At 42.8% G+C, this 24,471-nt stretch overlaps 1 protein-coding gene across 1 annotated transcript in view; it reads right to left on the reverse strand.

Annotated features, from left to right (window-relative positions):
* Positions 1 to 24,471, reverse strand: part of LOC126419228 (bromodomain-containing protein DDB_G0280777-like) — a 360,686-nt gene that overhangs the window by 164,814 nt on the left and 171,401 nt on the right. Inside the window, exon 9 of the mRNA XM_050086365.1 lies at positions 1,756 to 1,939. Coding sequence (XP_049942322.1) covers positions 1,756 to 1,939 — 184 coding nt within the window. The remainder of the gene's footprint in view (positions 1 to 1,755; positions 1,940 to 24,471) is intronic.

Below are 24,471 nucleotides of genomic sequence, written 5' to 3' on the forward strand. Positions count from 1 at the left end.
AAGAAGTTCTGTGCACAGAGCAAAGAGTACGCCATTTCAACCATCCTCCAATGGCAGAGCATCAGGTGTGGATATTTAATCAGCACATGGTGAAAGCAGTGGTACTACACCACCACAACAGCACTAATTATGTTCTTGAGCATGTACAAGACCATGTCCAACCACAACCATAGCCCAGTGGAGCTGCTCCATGGGAGCCAACCATGAACTTTCCTCCATTTCCTGGCCTTTCATGCCTGGGAGCTGGAGACCTGGCATGCCAGGTGATATCCAAAGAGCTAAGAGGTGTGGGCATATTCATACAGGGTGAAAGACATGTGGGTGTCCCGCTACAGTGATTGCCATCCATGGGTAGTGTCTTACTTCAGCTGATACTCTGAGGGATTTGAAGTGTATCCTACCAACTTCATACATGCGTACCAACTGTACACCGCCAGTGGACCACACTAATGAGGAAAGCCTACCTTTGCCAGTTCCAAAACTGCACAGGTGTAATGTGCACTCTAGAACACCAGTGGCAATTTCTGTGGATATGGGCATGGAGGTGGAGATCTCCACACAGTCTCCACAACCAAAACCAACATCTACATCATCACATGCCAGTGTGATGCCAGATGCCCAATTTCCTCACACTAGGCTGTGAGCTTTAGCACCAGGATGCCAACCATACCACCAGTTCACCTCCAGAAACATCAGCCTTGTTGCTCCCAGTGTTATTAGCCCATTTCAGGGGGAAGGGACCTGGTATCCCAGCTCAGTGACTTTGAAAGCCGCCCCAGAGAGCGCTGAATTCGACCATAGCTGCTAGGTGAAGTTGTTACATCTGTAAATGCAAGCATGACCATGTTGCACCATTGACCTCAGCTTGTCACAGTGCACACTCCTCTTACTGGCCATTTAGTGCTCACTGTAGTACTGTAAGTTCTGCCATGTGACAGCATTGCTTTCAGTAGCATATTCATCACAAGCCACAACACATCACTCTTTCTCTATTTCTGCTCCACTCTGGCTTGGTTTCTCTCTCTGGATTATTCACTAGACTTATTTGTTTGTAATACTATATCTAGTTGTCAGTTTCCACACTGCAATCTCCTGTCTGCACTCAGTGATTGGCAATTGACAGTCCCAGGCTGGTTATCTGGCTGTATAGGTTCTTTGAGACGTTCCTGATCTTTTACTGAATATTAGTCACAATACTGTCCACGGACCATATATTTTGCCTTAAAATTTGAACAGCACGTTAGACAAGATACATAGTATCTACTCTATCAAGTGCTACTTTATTTTATACTATTCTTCTAATTTTTAATATCTTTCTATAGGAGCATATTTATTCCTTTAATACTGTTAAATAAATGTATGATGTCTGGATGATCTCCAGCAAATTGTATAAAACCTACATGACTTGCAGAGTGCCCTTTAAAGAAAACTGATTCCACAATACTACAAAGTGCATGCATCATCATTGTGATACTTGAATTGTTTGTCAGTGCAACTCTATGTTCTATTTTCTTTTGTCCTGTTTGCTGGTAAGGTTCTTTCTCCATGAAAAATATAATTTCATTTTGTCATTTACATTATTACGCCATATTGGAATATAATAATGCCGAAAAGGTGTTTCAAATAAGAATAAACTTTATCATTGAGAAGAGTGAGCTTTGATTACAAAATTATTCAATCAGTGTCATAAATAAACGCAATGATAACACTGAAGAACATAGCTGGCTGTGGCAAATTGCAGTACTTAATACACACCTAGTTCATTTCTTTCTCTGTTGACCTCCACAGGAACGGCTTCATTTCTAGTGCATTCAAGTGTTGTATCTTCTGTAGAAGGTTCCTTTTCTTGAAAACTGTATTCTGGAAAAAGTCTTATAGGTCTAGACAGAAGTCGAGAGGTACGCTGTACTTTTCTAGGTGGTGAATCAAATACAGGTAGCTGAAAGATGAAGAGATTATTGTTATAAATACATCCATTCCACGTCAAAAATGATCACACAACTTAATGAGAAAATCAGATGTCCTTCAACATAGGATACTAGCATGAATTTTTCACCATGTTTCTATTTCTTTGAAGATAACTAATCAATGTGAGGTCATAAAGATTCAAACTCCTCGCAAAAATGGAAGCTAAATCCAGATTCCTGTACGAGAAACTGAGTTAAGATGGCATTAGCTGACGTTTCCCTGGCTCTGGCTTAAATTCACTCTAATGTTACACAGTACCAAATTACCTACTTTCTTGACTTGTTGCATATAATGTCTGTTGGTATGTTGATCTAACACATGCTCAGGAGAAACTATAACTCACTACTCAGCTGTATGCTGCAGTGAGACCTTCTGATGGATTAAAACTGTGTTCTGGAACAGGACTCAAACCGAGCCATTTAAACAAAGCTCATATTATTCTGTAAACAATCCCTAGGTTACAGCTAAATCATTTTCTGCCATATCAGCAGTGTTATGAAAAGGATAGACTGTTACTCGCCATAAATATGACATGCTGAGTATGATGAAAAGACTATACATATGAGCTTATGGTCAAAGTGGTCAAAGCCTTTTTCATAAAAACAAAAATACACACACATTTACACAAGCAACACACCTCACACCTACATGACAACTATCTCTGACCACTTGGGCCACCAGAGCAGCAGGGGATAGTGTGGTGTCATATAAAGTGTGTGTGTGTGTGTGTGTGTGTGTGTGTGTGTGTGTGTGGTGTGCTAGTTTGTGTGCTGTGAGTGTGTGGGTGTGTTTTTGTTTTTCTTTTCTGTTCTCAAGGAGGCTTTGGCCGAAAGCTCATGTTTACAGTCTTTTTGTCATGCCCATCTGCATCTCCACATGTCATCTTTGCGGTGAGTAGCAATCTATTCTTTTCATAATATTGTTGATATTCCAACATGTTGTTTCTGTTGCTTCATATTCTGCCATATCATTTCTTTAGTATTGTACGTTTTTGTGTGGAAATGGCACAGCTTGGTGTAGTTATTTGTATGATGTAGACTTAATCATACAGTTTCTTGAAGCAACCTGTGCAATATCTTTAGAGTGCTCATCTAAAGTGAGGTGAGTACCAGAACAAATGAGTACTTTCCTCTTGTCAACTCTGTCATTTAATGTGGCATTCTCTTTTCTGGATCAACACACAAACAAATATTTCTCATACAAAAACAAATAATGAAGCACATGATACAATCCCCATCACATGCAACCAGTAAGCCAATTTTTAAAGAACTGGAACTACTGCTTGACCATTGCATGTATGTCTTACAGTGCAATTTGTTTTTGAACAACAAATTTCATTTGCTTGAGTGAAATAATAGTACACATGAACACTGCAACCATACTACTGATAATATTTATCTAACAAGCCAGAGACTGAGCAAATACCATGAGAGTGTGAGGCACATACACAGTATACTTATTAATAAATTGTCCTGCTCAGTCAAATAATAAGAACTTGTTTAGGAAGAGCATCACCAGTATACTGCTCCAACATTGTGTTTATTTCATTTCCAAATATATCGAAACAAATTTATGGCAATTGTAACTTAAATTTAGCTTAAAGTGATTCTTCATTGAATTCAATTCTTAAATACTTTTATTTGGTTGCTGAAGTATGGAGACTAACTTACATAAAATGTAACTACGGTTTTGCTTGTTACACTCTAAGCTTAAATATAATACAAGTCAACTTTCAGTTAATACTGCATGTTGGTATGAATAGCCTACTCTGTCCTTTAAATCAGTTACATATAAGCATGAAAACTATTGTGATGGAAAGACATAGGCTTCTTCCAGATTTGCATTAAAATTTATTCCATGTATTATCCTGTATGTAAATAAACTTCACAGTGATAAATAGGACAATATACTCACCATTTACATGACTCTCTCATTTTTTTACAATGAAAATAATCAGCTTTTGAAAATATAACATAATTTAATTGTTTATATAAAAATCTACAAACAAGTCGGTGGCAGGAGAACATGCATATAAGGGTATTCAAATTTACAAGCTTTTGGTGCCAGTGGCTCCTTATTCTGGCAGAAGGGTTGAAGGGGAAGGAAGAGAGATGAAGGAGGAGGACTGTTGAGGTTTAGGAAATGGAGAGATTTTGGAAAAACACTCCAAACCCAAGGTCAGGTGAGGGTTACTGGACCGATGAGAAGGAAAGACTGATAGTTGGTGACTGCACTGGACATGATTTGAAAACCCAAGAGCTTAGAAGTGGAACATGCTATGAACGTCGGCTGTACAACTGGGGCGAGTGCTAGTAAGTCTCTCTAGACCTGCCGTGAGGTGGCGCTCGGTCTGCAATCACTGACAGTGGCGACATGCGGGTCCGACGTATACCAACGGACCGCGGCCGATTTAAAGGCTACCACCTAGCAAGTGTGGTGTCTGGCGGTGACACCACAGAACATATGGTAATACACAACACAGAGATTACTGACAAAACTTCATGCTCAAGTTAATGAGAGCAGAAAGCTAAGTGTATTATATGTGACAGAGGTGGATGGGGATGGGTGGGAGGGAGGGAAAGACAGGTCAGAAAATAAAAGATATAGAAAACTAAAAGGGAGTAAAAGTGAGGAATAGTTACTGAGAAGAAATGCTGAGAGTGAAGAAATTAAAGTAGATTACTGCCAGATGGGTGGCAAGAACCAAGCATATGTTGTAATACCAGTTCCCATCTGTGGGGTTCTGAGAAACTCGTGGCAAAATGTGGGACAGAATGGATCTCATTTTAAGGAATGACTTTTAGGAAGCCATAGCCTAATTGAAGTACTGATAATACATTCAAGACCTGGATAATACTGAGAAACAAGAGCTCACCACACCTACAATAGCTTTTTGTTGGTCTCTCAATCTCCTTGTCACACCCTAGGCTCCTTCTGCACCTATTTCTCTACCCTACAGCTCCTACCCTTGTGACTGTCCCTGCTGTAAGACTTGCTCTTTTCAGCCTCTCACTACCATCTTACCACCTATACCAGCCCTGCAACTGGAAAATCATACACTATCAGTGGGAGAGCAATCTGTGAAACAATACATCATGTACAAGCTGTTACGTACACAATGTTCAGCCTTCTACAGTGGTATGACTATCAGCAAGTTATCAGTTCAGATGAATGAGCATAGGGAGAGGATGTATGTTGTTGTGGTCTTCAGTCCTGAGACTGGTTTGATGCTGCTCTCCATGCTACTCTATCCTGTGCAAGCTTTTTCATCTCCCAGTACCTACTGCAACCTACATCCTTCTGAATCTGCTTAGTGTATTCATCTCTTGGTCTCCCTCTACGATTTTTACCCTCCACGCTGCCCTCCAATGCTAAATTTGTGATCCCTTGATGCCTGAAAACATGTCCTACCAACCGATCCCTTCTTCTAGTCAAGTTGTGCCACAAACTTCTCTTCTCCCCAATCCTATTCAACACCTCCTCATTAGATATGTGATCTACCCATCTAATGTTCAGCATTCTTCTGTAGCACCACATTTCGAAAGCTTCTATTCTCTTCTTGTCCAAACTAGTTATCGTCCATGTTTCACTTCCATACATGGCTACACTCCGTACAAATACTTTCAGAAACGACTTCCTGACACCCAAATCCATACTCGACGTTAACAAATTTCTCTTCTTCAGAAACGATTTCCTTGCCAATGCCAGTCTACATTTTATATCCTCTCTACTTCGACCATCATCAGTTATTTTACTCCCTAAATAGCAAAACTCCTTTACTACTTTAAGTGTCTCATTTCCTAATCTAATTCCCTCAGCATCACCCGATTTAATTTGACTACATTCCATTATCCTCGTTTTGTTTTTGTTGATGTTCATCTTATATCCTCCTTTCAAGGCACTGTCCATTCCGTTCAACTGCTCTCCCAAGTCCTTTGCTGTCTCTGACAGAATTACAATGTCATTGGCGAACCTCAAAGTTTTTACTGCTTCTCCATGAATTTTAAAACCTACTCCGAATTTTTCTTTTGCTTCCTTTACTGCTTGCTCAATATACAGATTGAATAACATCAGGGAGAGGCTACAACCATGTCTCACTCCTTTCCCAACCACTGATTCCCTTTCATGCCCCTCGACTCTTATAACTGCAATCTGGTTTCTGTACAAATTGTAAATAGCCTTTCTCTCCCTGTATTTTACCCCTACCACCTTCAGAATTTGAAAGAGAGTATTCCAGTCAACATTGTCAAAAGCTTTCTCTAAGTCTACAAATGCTAGAAACGTAGGTTTGCCTTTTCTTAATCTTTATTCTAAGATAAGTCATAAGGTTAGTATTGCCTCACGTGTTCCAACATTTCTGCGGAATACAAACTGATCTTCCCCGAGGTCCGCTTCTACCAGTTTTTTCATTCGTCTGTAAAGAATTCGTCTTAGTATTTTGCAGCTGTGACTTATTAAACTGATAGTTCGGTAATTTTCACATCTGTCAACACCTGCTTTCTTTGGTATTGGAGTTATTATATTCTTCTTGAAGCCTGAGGGTATTTCGCCTGTCTCATACATCTTGCTCACCAGATGGTAGAGTTTTGTCATGACTGGCTCTTCCAAGGCCATCAGTAGTTCTAATGGAATGTTGACTACTCCCGGGGCCTTGTTTCGACTCAGGTCTTTCAGTGCTCTGTCAAACTCTTCACGCAGTATCTTATCTCCCATTTCGTCTTCATCTACATCCTCTTCCATTTCCATAATATTGTCCTCAAGCACATCGCCCTTGTATAAACCCTCTATATACTCCTTCCACCTTTCTGCCTTCCCTTCTTTGCTTAGAACTGGGTTTCCATCTGAGTTCTTGATATTCATACAAGTGGTTCTCTTCTCTCCAAAGGTCTCTCTAATTTTCCTGTAGGCAGTATCTATCTTACCCCTAGTGAGACAAGCCTCTGCATCCTTACATTTGTCCTCTAGCCATCCCTGCTTAGCCATTTTGCACTTCCTGTCGATCTCATTTTTGAGACGTTTGTATTACTTTTTGCCTGCTTCATTTACTGCATTTTTATATTTTCTCCTTTCATCAATTAAATTCAATATTTCTTCTGTTACCCAAGGATTTCTATTAGCCCTCGTCTTTTTACCTACTTGATCGTCTGCTGCCTTCACTACTTCATGCCTCAGAGCTACCCATTCTTCTTCTACTGTATTTCTTTCCCCCATTCCTGTCAATTGTTCCCTTATGCTCTCCCTGAAACTCTCTACAACCTCTGGTTCTTTCAGTTTATCCAGGTCGCAACTCATTAAATTCCCACCTTTTTGCAGTTTCTTCAGTTTCAATCTGCAGTTCATAACCAATAGATTGTGGTCAGAATCCACATCTGCCCCTGGAAATGTCTTACAATTTAAAACCTGGTTCCTAAATCTCTGTCTTACCATTATATAATCTATCTGATACCTTTTAGTATCTCCAGGATTCTTCCAGGTATACAACCTTCTGTTATGATTCTTGAACCAAGTGTTAGCTACGATTAAGTCATGCTCTGTGCAAAATTCTACAAGGCGGCTTCCTCTTTCATTTCTTCCCCCCAATCCATATTCTCCTACTATGTTTCCTTCTCTCCCTTTTCCTACTGACGAATTCCAGTCACCCATGACTATTAAATTTTCGTCTCCCTTCACTACCTGAATAATTTCTTTTATCTCGTCATACATTTCATCTATTTCTTCATCATCTGCAGAGCTAGTTGGCATTTAAACTTGTACTACTGTAGTAGGCATGGGCTTTGTGTCTATCTTGGCCACAATAATGCATTCACTATGCTGTTTGTAGTAGCTAACCCGCACTCCTATTTTTTTATTCATTATTAAACCTACTCCTGTCTTACCCCTATTTGATTTTTTATTTATAACCCTGTATTCACCTGACCAAAAGTCTTGTTCCTCCTGCCACCGAACTTCACTAATTCCCACTATATCTAACTTTAACCTATCCATTTCCCTTTCTAAATTTTCTAACCTACCTGCCCGTTTAAGGGATCTGACATTCCACGCTCCGATCCGTATAACACCAGTTTTCTTTCTCCTGATAACGATGTCCTCTTGAGTAGTCCCCGCCCGGAGATCCGAATGGGGGACTATTTTACCTCCGGAATATTTTACCCAAGAGGACGCCATCATCATTTAATCATACAGTAAAGCTGCATTTCCTCGGGAAAAATTTCGGCTGTAGTTTCCCCTTGCTTTCAGCCGTTCGCAGTACCAGCACAGCAAGGCCATTTTGGTTAATGTTACAAGGCCAGATCAGTCCATCATCCAGACTGTTGCCCCTGCAACTACTGAAAAGGCTGCTGCCCCTCTTCAGGAACCACATGTTTGTCTGGCCTCTCTACAGATACCCCTCCGTTGTGGTTGCACCTACAGTACGGCCATTTGTATCGCTGAGGCACGCAAGCCTCCCCACCAACGGCAAGGTCCATGGTTCATGGGGGGGCTGTATACTGGCAACAAACAATGTCCCTTTGCAGAGCGTGCATGCTTGGAACATGACCTCTGTGCCTGTTTCACTAGACATGCCATATGGATTCTTTCCCAAGACACCTGTGTCTCAGAACTCTACAGGTGAGAACTGGTATTACAACATGTCCTTAGTTCTCACCACCCACCTGCCGCAATTTACATTAATTTCTTTGGTCTAAGAATGTCTTCTCAGCTACTATTCCTTTCTTCACTCTCTTTTAGTTTTTTATGTCTTTTGTTTTCTGTCCTATATAGCTTTCCCTGCTCTGCCCCCCCTCCTCTACCCCGTATAATGCACTTACCTTTCCATTCTTATTAACTAATGCATGATGTTTTGTCAGTAATCTCTGTCTTGCATATTACCGTATCTTCCACCTTTAAGCTCTCAGGTTTTCAAATCTTGCCCGTGCAGCCCCAACAATTGGTTTTTCCTTCTCATCCCATCTGGTAACTCTCCCCTGACCCAGAGTTCCGGTCGACTTTTCCAATATCTACTCACTTCCTAAACCTCTCCAGTCCTTTTGCTTCACTCCTCTTCCTTCCCCTTCAGCTCTTATGCCAGAAGAAGAAGTCACTGGCTCCAACAGCTTGTAGATTTCAGTAGTTTTCTATGTGTGTTCTACTGCTGCTGCTCAATGAGCAGATTTTTTATTAATCCAATTAAATTAACTTTTTCATAGTTATTTATACTTAACTAAGTTCAGCCTCTCCCTCTGTCTCCCTACCTCTCATGACCCCTACCTCCCCCTCCACATACACATATACCAACATGGACACACTACATTATTATACTCAAAATTCTACTAGGGAGCATAAGAATACGTGGGCTGGGAGACTATTCAGTTAACAGGGGAAAGCCTTAGTCTGGTAGGCATTTTTGATAACTTTCACAATACAGTGAAGGTAACTACTCAACACATATCTGAAGCACTGAGCAATTGATAAGCGCATAAGCTAGACTGAAAACAATGCTGAGTTTTTCTTCTTCAGAGCTAACTAAGAAAAACACTCACAATACTTTATAAAGAGGCACACTCATTCACTGTTTCTCATACCGATTTGGCACTCAGTGTCAATTTTGGCAATCAGCACTGCCACTTACTAATAGATACATCTGAAAGTGAAAAAAAAAAAAAAATGTTCCTAGCTTTTGGAACAATTCATCCTGATATTTAGAGACCGATGATGTCAGCAGTTTGGTTCCATAACACCTTACCACAAACATCTATCCTGGTATTGGGACAAAGTAGTCAGCCAGAACAAAATTGGTGTGTGTGTGTAAGTGTGTGTTTTATTAGTTAGCTTAGTAGAAAGACATTGTTCCAAAGGACAACAACATTTTCAAATTTCTTTCAGTGCCTGTTGGCTACTCAGTATCTCAACCACATACTGGGTGTGTAGCATAGCAACTACTAGCATTATGATTATATCAATGTCTCGACCCCTTCAGAATTTTATGTAATACATATGATCGACTTAACTGATGTTAAAAATGCAACTAATAAAGACTTCACCTACATATAATACAGAAAAAAATTACTCCTCTCATAAGGTGAGGTGATTGAACTATTTATATGTCATGTGGCTGGAAGTGGGTAGAATATCCGATGCGGAGATAAATTCCTTCTTTAAAGTTCTAGGAGGTTGGTTTGTGGTGCATGTTGACATTCTGTAACATGAGAAATTCTTGGAGCGACACCATCACAGGGAACCCTGGAGGAGATTGCCGTGACACCCTGTACATTAAGTTCCAACTGAACCAAGTACAATGTCTAAATAGTTAATAGCTTTGCGCCTAAAGAATGGATGCCACAGGAAATTTGAGTTCTGGCATTCTAGCAGCAGACCAGCAGGTAGTACAGCAGCATTCTGTCCAGGCCACCAGGGAGTGTGCATGGTGATGACAGAAGTCATTGATGAACCACACCTCTTCCTGCATCTGTAGTGTCCATGACAAAAATAGGCCCGCATGTATCCTTCTATGAGGAAGCTATTTAGGTCAGTGTGTAAACTTAGCAGTGCAGTTCCATTGTAATGAATTATCAACAAGGAGATTTCAGCAATGCCTCTCTATGAGCTCTGCCACCATTTTCCAGGACAGCATGACGCTGAACTCTGTCATCATCTTCAGGACAGCATGATGCTTCTGTGTGATTGACAAAATGCTAGCTGGAACTTGTTATAATTTCTACTGTTCTTACTTCACCAACAAGATATTGCCAAGACTTTACTTTGTGCTTCTATCCTTGCTGGACTTAGAATTGCTATTAATCGCATCAGGCTATAAGTACTCCACAATTACACGAAAAAACGGTAGCAGCATGCTTATAAATATATTTATTCATCTATGTCTTTGTTTATATTCAATATATACTATTCATGAAGAAACTGGTCAAATATTTACTGTGTTTTAGAAAGCAGAGAGACATTAGGCTACTGGCCTACTTTTGTTTCTATTCCTTTGATCTATGTCTATTTAATTTGCTTATGTATTTAATAATGTGTATTAGAGCATATTTATGGTCCAGCTGTAGGAATATTTATTTAATTTCAAGTTATTTAAATGTAAATCCAGAATTTCGTATGTGTTTCAATACGTTTGTGAATGTGCGTTGGCTTGGAGACATGGTGGGTGTGCTCTAGCCAATCAGTGCTTGTTACTACGGTAGGCAACTACTGAAGTCAATGGTGAGACTGTATGTAAGTGGAGGAGGAGCATTGAGTTGCACAGGACACAGGTGAGTGCTGGACAGGAAGGCACGATGGAAAATACTTGGAGAGTGTTGAGCAGTTTGCGCGTGGTCGTGGGAGATAGAAATGTTTCGTAGTGCCAACTTGTGCATTTGTGAGATTTACGTGGCTTCTGCAGTGAATACGAAGTATGCATTTAGAAGTGAATATCTCCCGCGCTATGGTGTTGCTCATAACTAATTACATGAAGTAGGAATCTATTGTTTCCCTGTTATTCCACTTATATTTTATTTAATTGGTGGACCATTGACACCAATAAGTGTTTTACAGCAATAAATGGCATTCTTAGAGGTACTTCTGCTATCGTACTCATCATTTAAACCCGTTAAAATGGTACATGCAGATTTTATTTAATTGCAATCTTTCATTAATAAATTTCTATGTTACATTCAAAATTCGCAATTGCCAAGTGTTAAGAACCTTCGACCATTTGATTCATGTGTATATTCATATTGTATACTGTAGACTCAACAATATAACTTTTAATATTTCAACTCTGAGTCTAAGGGTATGTAGCTGAGGATCACAATTTTTTATTTGAAAGTCCGCAGCGTCCTAGCAGGACGGCCATTGCCGGGAGTTCCGATGCCCTGAAAAGATGAGCAACAACTTCTAGGCTTGCACAAGGCGTTCACAGCACATGTAGCAGCTGTGTGATCCCTGTGATATCAGGGGGCTCAGCCAGATTGGTACATAACGGCCCCACCACGTGGACTGCCTATCAAGCACATGACCTAGCTAGGAGGCGAAAGTACTTCGGCAGGGAGGGAGGGGAAGGGGGAAAAGGGAGTGGGAGATGGGGAGGAGGAGGGGGAGGGGGAGAGGAACCCACGCCAAAGATGCTAGGGAGGGAGATGTTACCCATCTGGCTCACATTATAGATTTCAGATTTAGAGATGAAGGTCAAACCCCTGATGGGGACCAAAAAACTAAATCTTGAGTACTAACATCAACATCTTTTGCAATGAACTTGTCAGGTTCAGCTAAACTGGCGGCTGTCCTACCTTTGCTTAACATGATTCAGAAGAATAAAGACCTTCAGTTCAGCAACAATAACTTTATGGCGAGCACGTATCTGACGACATGCAAATATCTGGCATGCATTGACTGATCGGAGTTACAAAATTTGCTTCTGGCCTCTACAGAAGGATCCTTAATTCTGGGAAAACTTCCGTAGTTATGGGAGAGAAAACAGTACCTGTATACACAAGCCAGGAGGCACGGAACTACCAATTAACTCAAAAAACAAGGAATAATAATAATAAGCAGAAAGTATATAAAAGCTAGAAAACACAGAGCATCTAGAGGTTGGGCACGGAACTACACAGACGTCGTGTACAGTAATTACGACCGCACAGCACTGCACTGACACACGCGCACGCACCACACCGGCGAGCTTGAATTAGCGCGTGGCAGCATCGCTACATCAGCGCCCCAGGTGGAAGTGGAGCGTCAGTGTCGAGATACCGCGTCGGAAAGTGCACCCGATGTCCAGAACGGGTCGTCCGCGTTGGAGGAGGAGGAACAGCATTAGGAGGCGGATGTTGTGCTGCGTTGGGCGGCGGATGTTGAAGAGCCGGCGCCGGGGATGTGGCGCCAGTGTCTGGAACAACGGTAGGTGGATGCCTATGACGAGGTGCCGCTAGTGGGGTGTCAGGAAAAACATACGCAGGTTTAACCCGATTCAACGCAATAGTCGTGGTTTTGCCGTTCACTAGGATATCCGTTGTGTGGGCACTGTGCCGTAGCACTTCATATGGACCAGAATAAGGAGCTTGTAGAGGTGGTTTAACGCCCTCAGTGCGGAGCATGATGTGACGACATTGTTCCAGGTCCTGGTGCCCAAAAGTGGGCGGCTTGTCATGACGTGTGGCTTTCGGAGGGCAAATCTTTGATACATGGTCCCTCAAGCGTCGCAAGAAATCCGGTTGGCCAGTAGCAACTGTCTCTATGGCATCAGCATAAACAAAGTCACCAGGAAGGTGCAGTGTTTCTCCATAAACCGGTTCTGCCGCTGACAACCCCAGGTCTGGTTTGAAAGTCGTCCGTAAGCCTAACGAGACCACTGGTAGTGCGGTAGTCCAGGTTTCTTCGTGGCACATCAGCGCGGCCTTCAAACAACGGTGCCAGCATTCGATCATTCCGTTGCTTGCTGGGTGATAACTTGTGCTCTTATGGTGGATGTAACCATGGAACTTGGCCAGCTGTGAGAATAGGTCTGATTCAAATTGCCGTCCGCGGTCAGTGGTAATATGTGATGGGCACCCAAATCTTGACAACCACGACATTGCAAAAGCGGAAGCTAATGTGTCTGCTGTGATATTATCCACTGGCACTGCCTCCGGCCAATGTCCAAAACGGTCGACCATTGTAAACAGATATCTTTGTCCGTTCGAAGGTGGAAGTGGTCTGACTACATCCAAATGAACGTGGGCAAAGCGGGCGGTGGTATCAGGAAAATCGCCGATCGATGTGTGTACATGGCGGTTAATCTTGCAGCGTTGGCACTGAAGACTAGATCGGACCCACTCGCGGCAGTCTTTTTGCATGCCCGACCACACGAAACGTTGTGATACTAGGCGGAATGTTGGGCGTAACCCCAAATGGCACAATCCATGTACTGTATCAAAGGCTTGTCTTCTAAAAGGAGGCATCAGAAAGGGATGAGGTCGGCCGCGAGAAACGTCACAGTATAGCTGTGTATCTTCCCCCGGAACATCAACAAGTTTCAGTTGCAATGCGGAAGCCGTATCTTTAACATAGGCAAGGAGTTCTTCATCGTCTCTCTATGCCTGTGCCAGTGCAGGAAAGTCTATGGTACTGGAAACACTGCTGATCCATGATAGGCAGTCCGCAACAATGTTGTCGATCCCAGAGATATGTCTAATGTCGGTAGTAAACTGGGCCACGAACTCAAGGTGATGAAATTGACGGGGGGAGCAGTTTACACTATTCCAACGGAAGGCGAACGTGAGTGGCTTGTGGTCTGTATGTATCGTGAAAGTTCGCGCATCCACTTGGGGGCGGAAATATTTCACTGCTTGGTACACCGCCAGGAGCTCACGGTCATATGTGCTCCATTTTCTCTGTGCAGGCGAAAGCTTGTGGGAATAATACGCCAGTGGCTGCCATGCGTTGTCCGACCATTGTTGTAACGCGGCTCCGATCACCATCTGGCTCGTGTCTACGACAACTGCTAATGGCGCATCGAGCTGTGGGTGTGAGAGAAGCACCGCATCGGCCATGCCCTTCTTTGCTGCCTTGAACGCAGAACACATGTCCTCTGTCCACTGTATCAGAGACTTGCTATTTACTTTAGGGCCTGATTATGCCACCAGCAAAGGTTCCTGCAGATCTGCAGTGTGGGGAAGGTGTCGTCGATAAAAATTGAGCATCTCCAAAAAAACGACGTAATTGTTTGATCGTAGTGGGTCGGGGTAGCTGCAAGATAGCGTCCACCTTCTCAAGCAGAGGAAGAGAGCCTTCAGTAGAAATCTTATGGCCAAGAAATGTCACCTCTGACTGCCCAAAAACACACTTGTCCACGTTCAAGACGACACCGTAACACTCCAATAGCTCGAAAATCTCTTGCAGATGTTGTCGGTGTTGTTCATGGCCAGGAGAGAACACTAACACATCGTCCAGGTAGGAGAAACAAAATGGCAGCCCCTGGAGAACCGAGACTATAAACCTTTGCCAGGCCTGAGCGGCATTGCGTAAACCGAAAATCATAAATTTGCTTTCAAATAAACCGAAAGGCGTTATTATTGCAGTCTTTGGAATGTCGTCATTGGCCACCGGACTCTGTGTATATGCTTTAGCGCAGTCCAGAACTGTGAACACCGTGGCACCATGTAAAGCGTGATTATAATCCCTCAATAACGGAACGGGATATCTGTCTGGCACCGTTCGCGCGTTAAGTGCATGGTAGTCACCGCATGGGCGCCAAGCTCCACCCTTCTTCGGAACAAGATGTAATGCGGAGGACCATGGGCTCTTAGATGGCCGCATTATGCCCTCGCGAATCATGGTGTCAAATTGTGCCTCCGCTATCAACAATCGGTCCGGAGCGAAACGGCTAGGTCGGCATGCTACTGGGGGACCATCAGTCGTTTGAATGTGATTCACCGTGTCATGTGGTATGAACCTGGAAAGGCCGGGCGGCCTGGTCAAGTTCAGATAGTTAAGCAGTAATTTGGTGTACTCACCCTCCATAGCATGGACAAAATTGGCACTGTGCGTTGGGGTGTTGCGACGGAAACCCGTGACTGCTAAGCCAGTGACGCTGTCTACCAAGCGTGCATTCGTGACACCCGGCAACAGCTGGTAGTGCGCCAGGAGGTCATCCCCGACGATCACCTCTGTGACGTCAGCCACTGTAAAATTCCACTTGTATGGCGACGTAGGCCAAGATTAAGCTCCATCCTCTGTGTGCCGTATGTTGCGATTGAAGAATTGTTGGCAGCCGTTAGACGGAAGGCAGTTGGCGGGCGGCAATGATGTATGGCTGTTCGTGGTATGATACTCAGGTCCAACCCAGTGTCAATTAAAAACTTTACGCCGGAACTCCTATCGGTTATGAACAGGCACTTGGAGGATAACTGGCAGTTGGTTGCGCCTATTGTCGACCGCCGGTGGTGTTTGGGTCCGAGCATGGCGATGTGCACTTCCTTGCATGAACCTAAACTCGACCGCCATCATAAATGACGCGCACTTTAATAAACAGTGTACCAACCTTGTTTCGCGTAGCTCACTTGTTTGTCACTCCCGGCTACCCAACAGCTGGCATTTATGCAAACTTTTGCCGTCCGCACCACAACCCAGCCTAGCGGCCGCCGCGCACACTATACCACACCCACAGTCACCTCGTGTACCGCATCGCGCGATTCCGTGGTTACAGACGGCACTGCCCACAAACTTCACTTACAAGACGGACTGCCTATTTCTTGCCGACCACGCCATCTCAAGCCAGAAATCATGAAAGTGGCTCGCGAACAAATAGACGATCTCTTAACAGCCGGCGTCATAGAACCATCTGCCGGATGCTGGGCCTTGCCTATCCACTTCGTCACAAAAAGCGACGGCACCTGGCGTATGGTTGGCGACTATACTAAGTTGAACTCTCGTACTATCATAGACATGTACCCAGTTCCTAAAGTCGCGGATTTTAAACATGCTCTTGCAGGCGCCATATATTTCTAGGTAGTGGACTGTAGGGCCTATCATCAAATTCCGATAGCACCAGAGGATATTGAAAAGACAGCTGTTACAACACCTTCCGGCCTTTTCCAGTACCAGTTCATGCCCTTTGGCCTCCACAACACTGTACAAACTTGGCAGAGATTCATAAACAAGGCGTTGTTTCATCTGGATTTTTGTTTCATTTACTTGGAACACATTCTTATTTTCAGTCCTACTTTGCAAAAGAACAAGGAACATTTGCAGATTGTTAAAGACACTCTTACTGCTGCCGGTGTTTAACTGAATAATAATAAGCTCCAGTTGCACCAGACTTTAGTAAGATTCTTAGGCTACATCGTGTCAGCTAAGGGCCTCACTCCTCCCGAGGATAAAATCAAACCCGTTTTGGATTTGCCACACCCTCACTCGTTTAAGGAGCTGTGCAGGTTCATCGGAACAGTTAACTATTATAGGAAGCACTTGCCTGCCGCAGCCAAGGTTCAGACTCCCATAACAGACACCCTTGCTGGCAAAAATACAACTGGTATCCGTCCGGTCTCCTGGACCCCTGCCATGGAACAAGCTTTTGACAAACTGAAGCACCTACTAGCAAACGCAGTGACTGTTGCTCACCCACATCCGGACGCTACATTTTTTATTACCGCGGATGCCAGTGATACCGCTGTAGGTGCTGTCCTCAGCCAAACCGTCGGAGATACTACCTCTCCTTTGCAGTCCTTTTCTAAGAAGCTCAACAGCGCTCAAAAAAAGTACTCAGCCTTTGATAGGGAGCTCTTGGCAGTTTATGAGGCTGTGAAACACTTTCGCGCCGAGGTTGAGGGTAGGGACTTCTACATTTTAACCGACCATAAACCTTTGGTTGCTGCTGTAAAGAACACCCTGACTGACCCTCCACCTAGACGCTTCCGTCATTTGGACTTTATATTGCAATTTACCTCTGACATACGATACATCAAGGGTGCAGATAATGTGGTGGCAGATTTTTTGTCTCGTGTCGGTGCTCTCACAACTCTGATAGACCTCTATAACTTGCCTCAGCTGCAGTCTGCATACATGGACACTATGGACCTTATTTACGATCACAGCTCGTCACTCAGACCTGTGCGATCCACCTTTCCCGGTGTCATAGGCGAGGTTTGGTGTGACGAATCAACTGGTACACTGCGTCCCTTGATACCCAAACCTACAGAAACAGATGTTTGACAAATTACACAACCTAGCTCATCCAGGTGTGAGAACCTCTACCAGACTTATTTCAGAGCGCATCGTCTGGTGCAACATGCATTGTGACTGCCAAGCCTCGGCCCGTGCCTGCATTCCGTGCCAACAAAATAAAGTTTTGCGGCGCACATTGCCCCCACTAGGCAGCTTCACCGCTCCTCCCAGTCGCTTCCAGCACGACTTGGTGGACCCCCTCACCCCCTCCAAGGGTTACAGATATGTGCTATCTCTTATAGACAGAACCTCTCGTTGGGTGGAAGCTGCCCTGTTACGCAATATTACATCTGAATCAGTGGCACGATCCTTCATAGACACTTGGATTTCACGCTGTGGCTCTCCTGTTTACTTGACGACTGACCAAGCCCGTCAATTTGAGTCTGCCTTGTTTTCTGAACTGTGTAGGCTGTGTGGCATCAAGAAAATTCATTCAACACCATACCATCCCCAAAGCAACGGCTTCATGGAACGTTGGCATAGGATGCTTAAGACTGCCCTACTTTTCCATGGCCTCCTTTGGATGGAAGCCCTGCCATTCGTCTTAGTCAGTTTGCGGACCACTTTCAAGGAAGACTTTAAGGCTCAGTGGCCGAGTTCGTCCACGGCCAGTCCCTTACACTGCCAGGCGAACTTATTGCTCCTACTCCAGTCGCCAAACCATCCGAACTGCCATCCTTGGTAGAACGGGTGAGGTTACACTGTAACAAGCTTCAACCCCCGCCCCCTTCCAGCCACACTCCACCACAAACATATGTTTCCAAGGTGCTCGAAACTTGCGAATTTGTGTTCCTTCGCGACAACACTAAAAAGCCCCGTTACAGGCCCCTTACACAGGTACATATAGAGTTGTCAAAGGAACCAGTAACACAATGGACATCGTAATTAAGGGCTCAGTAACTACTGTCCCCCTCAACAGGGTTAAACCTGCTCGCGTCGAGTTTTCCCCTACCTCACCCACCGTTCAAGAGACCACGACCTCTGGCCACCCTTGGCCTTCTTCCTCAGCTCATGATTCGAGTAAGCTCACGCCTATACCGGCCCCGTCAACAAGCCCACACTCATTCTGCCGTTTTCCGCCTCCCGGCTCCCATAGCAGAGGCCCCAGCTCCCAGGGCTCTACTATAACAGTTCCATCTTCGTGCGACAGCACACCGCGCCGCTCTTCTAACCGGTGCAGCCTGCAGGTTCCTGCCACACCCACTCAGACCTCACCGTCTGACACTCACCCCTCTACTCACAGCACACTGCCCTCACCGTGCTACTGTTTCCCCATCCTACCGGCTCAGCTTACCTCTCTGTTAGCAGGCGCCACTTACGAGTTCTCTACCCACATTCATCCTAATGACATTTGTGGTTTATCTGTCGTCTTAATGGTGATACCGCATTAGTGCTGCTTGCGTGTGACAATTTGTGTGACTCGTTAGGTGGTGTGTCACAACGTGTAGTGAAGCGTTTCAAAATCTCTCGAAGTGCTACGTGTGGCAACCTACGTGCTTACATTACGCCAAGTGGAAAGGTGATCATTAGGTTCCCTGCCGATGGCACCCTTCCACACCAGCGCTCCCGCACCGGCCGAAGACTATGACTGCCGACGTCGCTTCAAGACTTCAGCATAAGCATTCTAGGATTTGCTCCACGCTCTCCTCCCACATGGCCGGTGCCATTAGACGCGGAGGAACTCACTGTAACCCACTTAAACTCTCACCAACTGCCCCCACCTTCGGGCACGTACTCCATACTGTAGGGGGGGGGGGGGGGGGGGGGGGGGGGGGGGGGCTATGTGGCGTCGATCCATGAATCGATAGGCCAGAACGTCACATGTGTATTATGTCTACAAGTTGATCTTTGTTTTATATACTTCCGGGACCTCAGCTCCCGCCTAGTCTGCGACCTGTACATTTGTTGTGGAATAAAAGTATTGATGATTAGAGGAGAGAACCGTGGTCATTACCTTACCAACTTGATATCTCCTTCAATACTTTACGGAAGACAGAGAGGCAAACAATAAAAAAATGAGGTAAATACTAATTTAGAACTATAGATGTATGTGCAGGTCAGTACAGACTAACTACTAAATAATGGTCAGTGTCTTGTTTGAAGGTACTTATGAAAGTCAAAGGACATGAAAGGAGACAGTAGCTTAAAGGAGAATGAGTCAGAGTTCTATCCTGTTACCAGTGTCATTCATTCTGCATAGTGAGCAAACAGAAGGACATGATGCTGAAAGAACTAGACTTAGAAATGAGACACTAAAATTAGTGGATGAGTTTTACAGTTTGGGCAGTAAAATAACTGTCAACAGCCGAAGAAGCAAGGATATAAAACACAAACTAGCAATAGTAAGATAAGCAATTCAGAAAAGAGAAATTTGTCAATGCTGAATATAAAATTAACTATTAGGAAGTCTTTTCTGCAAGTATTTGTCTAAAATTTTGCTTTCTAAGGAAGCAAAGTGTGGACAATAAACAGCTGAAGGAAGAAGGGTATAAAAGCTTTCAAAATGTGACACTACAGAAGAATATTGTAGATTAGACAGTTAGATTAGATAATTAATGAAGAGGTAATGAATCAAATTGGGGAGGAAAGAAGCTTATGGTGCAACTTGACAAACAGAAGGGGTCAGTTGATAGGACACATCCTGAGGCATCAAGGAATAGTCAGGTTATGTAAGCGAGTGAGGAGACTAAGAATTGTAAAGAGAGACCAAGAGATGAATGCAGTAAGCAGGTCCAAATGGATGTAGGTTGTAGTAACTATGCAGAAATGAAGAGGCTTGCTCAACAACTGCAGCACACATGGAGGAATTTAAACAATCATTCTTCCCACACTCCATACATGAATGGAGCCGGGATAGACCCTGATAACTGACACAATGGGACATACCCTCTGTATGCACTTCACACTGCTTTGCACAGTACAATTGTAGATGTAGATGTAAACATAGTCTTGGATGGAGAACTACATCAAACCAGTCTTTGGACTGAAGACCACAACACCAGCAACAATGGTGGAAGGTGAGACATCATTTTTATGCTGAGAATTTATAGCCAATAAGTGCCTGATCCTTCTCCAACCTATTAAATGTCAGCTCCAGCTAATGTATTGCTACTGATGGGCCAGAAGATATACAGAGTGCAACAAAATCAGCCAAAAATAAGTAATACTCTACTAGGAACCTTATATTGACATGATGCTATTAATGGATACAGAAAAGATTGTGACAGTTCCTTAGTGTGCACTGAAAGTGGTGTGCACTGTTCACACTACTGCTACATAGCTGTTCCAGGCTTGAAGGAGGAGCAAAGTACTGCAGAATCATCCACGAATACAAGTGTCTATTGGATCACTTCATGTCAAAATAGCAAATGAGGTGTGGCAGCTAAATGTCATATTTTACTGAAATGCAGTTGAATGTAGGTTTGCACAGCCTAAGTTAACATGCAATATATTTTCCTTCAGATCAAAATAATTTTCAAATGATGGGTTTAGCATTTTTGAGGATAAGTGTCAAGAAATATGTATACTGTATATTCAGAAAAATGAATAGATTTGCACCTGTAATAGATCTGTAATGATTAAATTTTTGTGCACAGCTCATGAGCACATACACTTAACTAATCTGATAGTTAAAGTGTTTCCATTTTGCAAACTGGGTGTTTTATTTGTCACTAACTTCAACTATTTACTGTAAAATTTTCTGTCACCTCTTCACACAACATAAAACGTTGGAAAATCTGAAACTTAATTTAAGTTGGAAGAGAGATAAACACATTTATTAATATATAAACCAAAAGTCAGATAACTTTTAGCATTATGTTCCTCAATCAGTAAAAACCAGAACATTATAGGATCACTTTGTTGTCTGTCTGTCTTTGTGCCTGTCCACCTGTCTGTTAAGACCCCTTTTTCTCAGGAACAGGTAGTCTTATCAAGTTGAAATGTATACCACATACCGAGGCATATGATCCCTTGACGTTGTAATAAATGGAAGCTTTTAAGTCAGTGCAATCAAAAGGCGCAGCCATTTATGTCACAACTGGCTACATAGGTAGCAGGGGCTGTGCAGAGGGAACTGAGTGGTTTTTTAGGTTAGAAGGTCTTGGGAAAGCACAGAAAGACTTTCAGTTTCAAAGGGTGCAGGACAAACACAGGAAGAGGTAGACATAGGAACAATCAATATTGTAGTTGTAAACTGCCATAGCTATGTTGGAAAATAAACAGAGCTCCAAACGCTAGCAGAAAGCACTGAATCTCAAATCGTTACAGGTATGAAAAGTTGGATAAAGTTAGAAATAAGTTCAGCCAAAAGTTTTACAAATGACCTAACCATGTTCAGAAAGGATACATTAAACACAGTACGTGGTGGAGTGTTTATTGCTGTCAGTAGTTTACCTTGTAGTGAAACCAAAGTAGATAGTTCTTGTGAATTAGTATGGGTAGAGGTTCTATTTGACAACCAGAATAAATTAATAATTGGTTCCTTTTGATAAGACCTTTCCCCCACCCCCTTGACTCAGATGATACAGTTGCTGAACACTTCAAAGAAAACTTGAGTCTCTTTTCAAATAGGTACCCCATTCATACAGTTATAGTTGGTGGTGACTTCAACCTATCCTCAATATACTGGCAAAAATACATGTTTACTATCAGAAGTAGGCATAAAACATCATTCAAAATCATCCTGAATGCATTCTCAGAAAATTGTATTGAACAATTAGTTCAGGAGCCCACTCAAAGTGTAAATGGTTGTGAAAACATACTAGAATTCTTAGCAACAAATAATCCTGAGGAAATAGGGAGTATTATGAAGGACACAGGGATCAGCAACCACAAGGTTGTTGTAGTGAGACTGAATACCTTAACATCTAAAGCCATCAAAAATAAATGCAAAATACATCTATTTAAAAAAAATTCGCATGAGGCCTACCTAAGAGACAGTCTTCATTCTTTCCAATATGAATATGTAAATGTAGACCAGATGCAGTTTAAGTTCAAAGAAAAGGTATTGATGGTTATTGACAGACATATACCAAATAAATTAATAAGAGATGGTACTGATCCCCCATGGTGCACTAAACAGGTCAGAACAGTGCTACAGAAGCAATGAAAAAAGCATGCATGCCAAACTTAAAAGAAAGCGAAATCTGAAGATTGGCGAAGTTTTACAGAAGCTTGAGATGTAGCGTGAACTTCAAATCAGGATACTTTTAATACTTTCCACAACAAGACTCTGTTTGTGAAATCTGGCAGAAAATCCAAAGAGATTCTGGTTGTATGTGAAGTACACCAGAGGAAAGACCCAATCAATACCTTCATTGTGTGATAACAATAGTGATGTTACTGATGACCATGCCACTAAAACAGAGTTGCTAAACTTGGTTTTCCAAAATTACTTCACTCAAGATGATGAAGTTAATGTTCTGGAATTCTAACTAAGAACAACTGCCAACATGAGGAGCTTAGAAGTAGATATCCTCAACATAGGACAGCAGCTTAAATTGCTTAATAAAGGCAAGGCCTTTGATGCTGACTGTACACCAGTCAGGTTCCTCCCAGAGTATGTTGATACAATAGCTCTATATCTAGCAGTCACATACCACTAATCACTCATTGGAAGATCCATGCCTTAAGACTGGAAAGTTGCACAAGTCACAATAATACCCAAGAATGGGAATAGGAGTAATCCACTAAATTACAGGCCCATATCTCTAACATCAGTTTGCAGCAGGATTTTCAAATATATACTGTGTTCTAACATTATGAGTCATCTCAAGGAAAACGATTTATTGACAAACAGCCAACACAGACTCAGAAAATTTTGTTCTTGTGAAACACAACTAACTCTTTCTTCTCATGAAATAATAAGTGCTATTGACAGAAGAAGGCAAACTGATTCTACATTTTTAGATTTCCAGGAGGCTTTTGACACCTTTCCTCACAAGCAACTTCTAATTAAATTGCATGCCTAAGGAGCATTGTCTCAGTTGTGTGACTGGATTCAAGGTTTCCTATCAGAAAGGTCACAGTTCAAAGTAACTGCTGGAAAGTTATCTAGTAACACAGAAGTAATATCTGGCATTCCCAAAGCAAGTGTTATAGGCCCTCTGCTGTGCCTGATCTGCAAAAACAATTTGGGAGACAACCTGTGTAGCACTCTTTAGATTGCTTGCAGATGATGCTGTCATTTAGTATCTTATAGAGCCATCAGATGATTGAAACAAATAGGAAAACAATTTATAAAAGCTATATGTATAGTGTGAAAAGTGGCATTTGACTCTTAAATGATGAAAAGTGTGAAGTTATCCATATGAGTACCAAAAGGAATCCGCTAAATTTTGGTTACATAATAAATCATACAAATCTAAAGGCTGTAAATTCGACTACACACTTAGGGATTAATATTACAAATAACTTAAGATGGAAAAGTTGGGACAATCACATAGTCAACATTGAGGGGAAAGCAAAGCAAAGACTACAATTTACTGGCAGAATGCTGAGAAAATGAAACAGTTCTACTAAACAGATTGCCTACGTTATGCTTGTATGTCCTCTTCTGGAGTATTGATGGGCTGTGTGGGATCCACATCAGATAGGAACGAAAAAATTCAAAGAGGGGCAGCTTGTTTGGTGCTCGTGAAACAGGGGAGACAGCACCACAAATATGATACATGAAATGATGTGGCAATCATTAAAACAAATGTGCTTTTCATTGTGGGGCAATCTTCTCATGAAATTTCAATCACCAACTTTCTTCTCGAGTGTGAAAATGTTTTGTTGTTGCCCACCTACACTGGGAGGTATGACCATCGTAACACTGAAGAGCCA

The sequence above is a fragment of the Schistocerca serialis genome, chromosome 9, assembly GCF_023864345.2.
Source record: "Schistocerca serialis cubense isolate TAMUIC-IGC-003099 chromosome 9, iqSchSeri2.2, whole genome shotgun sequence".
Taxonomy (NCBI): domain Eukaryota; kingdom Metazoa; phylum Arthropoda; class Insecta; order Orthoptera; family Acrididae; genus Schistocerca; species Schistocerca serialis.